General features: G+C 54.4%; 1 protein-coding gene across 1 annotated transcript; it reads right to left on the bottom strand.

The window, feature by feature from the left end:
• Positions 1-1,526: 1,526 nt before the first annotated feature.
• On the bottom strand, positions 1,527-2,794 carry OLIG1 (oligodendrocyte transcription factor 1). Its single transcript, XM_060149438.1, has one exon. The coding sequence runs from the start codon at positions 2,700-2,702 to the stop codon at positions 1,890-1,892; it is 813 nt and encodes a 270-aa protein (XP_060005421.1). The 5' UTR covers positions 2,703-2,794; the 3' UTR covers positions 1,527-1,889.
• Between the last annotated feature and the right edge of the window lie 2,093 nt (positions 2,795-4,887).

Genomic DNA, 4,887 nt, shown 5'->3' with positions numbered 1-4,887 from the left:
ATTTCATTAATAACTATGAATATTTAAATAGTGCATGTGAGCAAGTCCACATTCCAAATTCTTTGTATCATCATCAGACAGAAGAGTTTCCTTCACTTGTTAGAATAAAATGATGTCCAAGGTCATAATTTCCCGGGAGACCACTCCAACCTGATTTAAATGATGGGGGTAAGCTCATAGCCATGATATACTGTTTAAGCTTCTGTCCACTAAGACAGAAAAAGGTACATTTCTGAGAAATAGGATGAGATAGAAAATAATTTTATCATAAATGTATTTCATAGCCCATTTTTCAGACTGTAGTGTAAAAAGACCCTCCCTCCCAGCTTGGCTAAGAACTAATTCCTGGAATTCCTCCCTCCCTCCTCTCACCCACCCATTCACCTGCGATGCCTGAACTTGACCCACAGTTGACTCCATTGGATTATTTTACAAATCAGGAAGACGGGTTTAAAAATTTTGACCCGCATCCTTTAATGATTACCCTTCATCCTGAGGCTCTGGACCCACCAGGGCACCTTACACTTTTATTAACAAACAAATCAGCCGGGAAATATAAGGTTTGTACATGTTTATTTTGTTGATTCTTCACAGCGCAACGAAACAAAGTTAGAGGAAAAAAATTAAATGCCAGTTAAATTCGGCTACTACCAACAACCAAAAACCTTAAACATAAAATCCAAAGCAAGCTTCTGAAAGATCATGAAATCATCTTGGGTGGAGTAATTTGTTAACGTCTGTAACAAATCAATGTACTGATAGTTCTTCAATCGCACAGCGGCCAGGTGACCCGCCCCACGTGCTGGTCCAAGACCCCGCACGTGAAGGGACAGCGCAGAAAACGCCATCCCGCCGTCGCCACCGCAGTGGGGCCCCTCCGAGCAGCCTGCTGTGTGAGGCTCCCGGTTCCCCTCCGTGTCTTTTAACGAGGCAGAACGTTAATTAGACAACGTGCTTTCTGACAGGACGGCAACGGCGAAACGCATTGTTACCTATTTTTTAGGACTCCGGGAACCCCTTCTGCGGGGGAAAGGTGGTTGTTTTTAAGCAAGCTCAAATGTTGGTTACGCTACCTTTGGGGAAGGGGGGACAAAACGATGAATCTTGAGTTCTAAACTGCCGTTCTAAGAAGACCCCAGGATTTCAAAGCGAATAATCGCAGCGAAACACACGGTTATGCGATTATCAAAAGCTGCACTGTAATCGTCGGGGTACGAAAGCGGACTTCCCAACCCAGCACACCCATCGACCCGGGAATTGTCATCGCCCCCTCCCGGGGCACCGCGATGCCAACCGTCCAGCCGCAGAGGGTCGGTCCGTCTGCTACGCCCGAGACCTTCTGCACCGACTAAGTGGTCTCTCTCGGCTTTCTGGGGTCGGGCAGCCTCCTCTAACAGGGGCTGTTTGCTGGGAACAAGGGCGCCTATGACCCCTGGCCGAGGAGAAGAAAACACCGTCACCCCTCCCTCCCGCCCTCCGAGAGCAGCCCCTTGGTCCCCTCGGGCCTGGCCTGCCGCCGCACCCTGAGCTAGCATGGCGCCCTGAAGTCCACATCACCCCCTGCGAAGCGCACGACTCCAGGAGCCGGGAGAGACAAGCGCTGGGTGACAGTGGCAGTGAGAGTGCGCACTTGCTGCGCAAAGCAACTGGAATCCACCCAGAACCCCCAAACAGCCCCGACGCTCTATCGAACATCCGCTCGGGTCACTTTAATTTCCCCGGGGTGGGGGCGGGGAGGGGGACGCCCAACAGTCCCTTTCTCTGGGCGAGAAAGTTCGAAATGCCCTCTTTGCTCGGCCCTGCTCTCGCGGGGCGCAGGGCGCGGGGACGCGCAGAAGCTGGGCGGCGGGAGGCCGGGCCGAGGTCGCGCCCCGGGCCCGGGCCAGCCCTCACTTGGAGAACTGCGCCTGCACCGCGGCCAGGCCCAGGCCTGCCGGGACGAGGTGCGGGAACTTGCAGACGGCGCAGGTGCAAAGGCCGGGGCTGCCCGCGCCGCCGCCCGGGCCGCCGCCGGGAAGCGCAAACTGGCCGCACGGCGGCTCATCGAGCGCCAGCGACAGGTACTTGGCCGGGCGCAGCGCGTCGGGCGGCCCCACGGCGCCGGGGGCCAGAAGCACTGAGCCCGGCGCGGCGGCGAGCAGAGGCAGGCCGGCCAGCAGCAGGCGCGGTGCAGCGGGTCCCGCGCCCTCGCCGAGCGCGCGGCGCAGCTCCTGCAGCGAACTGCCCAGCAGCAGGATGTAGTTGCGGGCGAGCAGCAGCGTGGCGATCTTGGAGAGCTTGCGGCCCGGTGCACCCTGGCAGTGCGCCGCCGAGTAGGGCAGGATGACCTCGCGCAGCGCGTCCATGGCCAGGTTCAGGTCCTGCATGCGCTTCCGCTCTCGGCTGTTGATCTTGCGCCGCAGCTGCTGTTGCTGCTCCTCCTTGGCGTCTGCCCTGGAGCCGCCGCCCGCGTGCGCGCCCGGCCCGGATCCCGTGCCCGGCGGCTCCGCGGGCGCCTCCGGCTTCTCGCGCGCCGCCTTGGGGAGAAGGGGGGCCGTCGTGGAGGAGGAGGAGGAAGTGGCGGAAGAGGAGGAGGAGGGCGGCTGCCGGTAGCCCACGAGCTCATACAGGGAGGCCCCGAGCTGCACGTCTCCCGGCCGCTGTGGCCGCAGCATGGTCGCAGGGGCCACGTTCACGCGCGCCTGGGAAACCGCATAATACATCTGGGGGACGGTGGGGAGGGCCGAAGCGCCCTTCAGGAACGCCCCGGGGTGGACCTTTCAGCAGGCCGCCCCTCCCCGCAGACCTGCGCGCGGGGAGCGGATGGCAGGGCAGTAGCCCGCGCCCAACCCCTTTAAACCCGGCTTGGGAACCTGAGGGGTCGCGGGCTGCTGGGCGCAGCCAATGGGGGCGCGAGGTCCGGCGCAGGCGCGTGCTCATTGGCCACCCGCTCCTCAGGCCTGCGCGGAGGTAGCGCTGGCACCGCTTAAGGACATTATTGTGCGCGCCCCATGGAGAATCACAGGACAGGCCTCCGGGAGGGAGGGAAGGAGGGAGGGACGCGCCTTTTCGGGTGGAGTGCGGCTGTTCTTGGAGGACTGGTGGCATGCTGAGGCTAAAACAACTGTGCCTACCTCCTTCTGCCCTGTGCCTCTACTTTTGGGGATACATGTGCATATTGGTTTGTTTTAAATTGTGGTCAAATACGCATAAGTTAATGTACCACCTTAACCGTTTATTAGTGTACAGTTCAGTAGTGTTACGTGCATTGCTGTGCACCCAATCCGCAGAACTCTTCATCTTGCAAAACTGAAACTCTGTGCTCATTAAACAATTCCCCATCCTCCCTGCTACTCCTGGCAACCGTTTTTCTTCTATGAATCCGACTGCTCTAGGTGCCTCATGTAAGTGGAATCATATTGTAAGCTAGTGACCAGCTTATTTTGTTTAGCATAATGTCCTCAATGTTCATTCATGCTTTAGCATGTGTCAGGATTTTGTTTCTTTTTAAGGCTGAATAATATTCCATTATATGTATATACCTCGTTTTGTTTATCCAGCTCTCTATAGATGGACACTTGGTTTGCTTCCACCTTTTGGCCATTGTGAATGAATAATGCCGCTATGAGCATGGTTGTAACAGGTTTTTTTAAATACGTGATTTCCTGCGAGGTTTGAGAACGAAATTTCTGGGCTCAAGGACCAGTAGCATTGGAATGGTTACTCCCAGCCTCTCCCTCTTCCCTCTCTCTGATTAAAAGGTCTTTAGGGACTAAGGAGCTTTGGGGGTGGGATTTCTTTCCTCCCCAAAAGAGGCACTATTCATTCTGTCAGCGACTCGACTCTTGCTTAAGTAAAAACTCACGTAGAAATTGGTCTTTTAGCAGGAAAACAACAACAACAAAATCCAAAAACAACAACCCACCCACACACTCATATCTGTTCGGGGTGGACCTGAACTTTTCTCTTCCCCAAATAAAGTAGCGATTACTCAGTGACCCTGGAAGTCTTCTATCCCAACACCAGGGCATACATACTATTGCAGCTCGTCATTATCCCATGGCCAAATGGCATGGGAAAGAGGACCTTTTGGTATCTGAACCTCTCCCATCCAATACAGTAACCACCAGCTACCTGTGCCTATTAAAATTTAATTATTTACAATAAAATCAAGTTATGCGTTTCGTTCCTTGGTTGCCCTAGCGTTGCTTCAGGTGCTTAGTAGTGGCTCTAGTGGCCAACTATTGGACAGCACAGAGACCATTTCATCATCACAGAGAGTTCTACTGGACAGTGCTGACATTGACAGTAACTTAAAGAAAATGAGCTTCTCTACCATGGTCCCCTTTGGTGTAAGAAGAGGGGTGCCGTTGAAGGGCCTATCATAACGGGGACTGATTTCAGCTCTCAGAGCCCACTGGCCATGCTTGCTGATTTCAGGGCTGCTTTGTTCCGTTTTCTTCCACCAACATTCTCCCCATAGGCTCACTCTGATCTCTGCTTCTGACCTCCAGCTTTGCCTATAACATCCTGCCCAGGCCTCAGGTTCAGCTCCAACATTACTGTCTTCTCAGAGTCTTGGTGATTTCTCATCTTCGTCCTCTCATCACGCCCGGGAGACCATTGACATCATTTTTCCCATAGCCTAGATTGTGTTATGTGGAGGACATCTCTGCATTGGGCTGTGATTGTTTTGAGGGTGGGAATCATTTGTTCATTTCTTCATCCTCCCAAAGCTGTGCAAGGACTGTGTGTCCCCGGGGCGTCTAAGAATTGGTGTGAAATCTCTACTAGCTCACAGATTCATCCCTGAAATGTGCAAACTCCCAACGGTGCTTTAATCCAAGTTTCCCCTAGGTTTCATGGAGAGGGAAGGGGCCTGGTAGGACCCCCTAGCAGGCTGGGGGA

The sequence above is a fragment of the Lagenorhynchus albirostris genome, chromosome 5 (genome assembly GCF_949774975.1).
Source record: "Lagenorhynchus albirostris chromosome 5, mLagAlb1.1, whole genome shotgun sequence".
Taxonomy (NCBI): domain Eukaryota; kingdom Metazoa; phylum Chordata; class Mammalia; order Artiodactyla; family Delphinidae; genus Lagenorhynchus; species Lagenorhynchus albirostris.
This window is presented reverse-complemented; position numbering and strand designations above follow the sequence as displayed.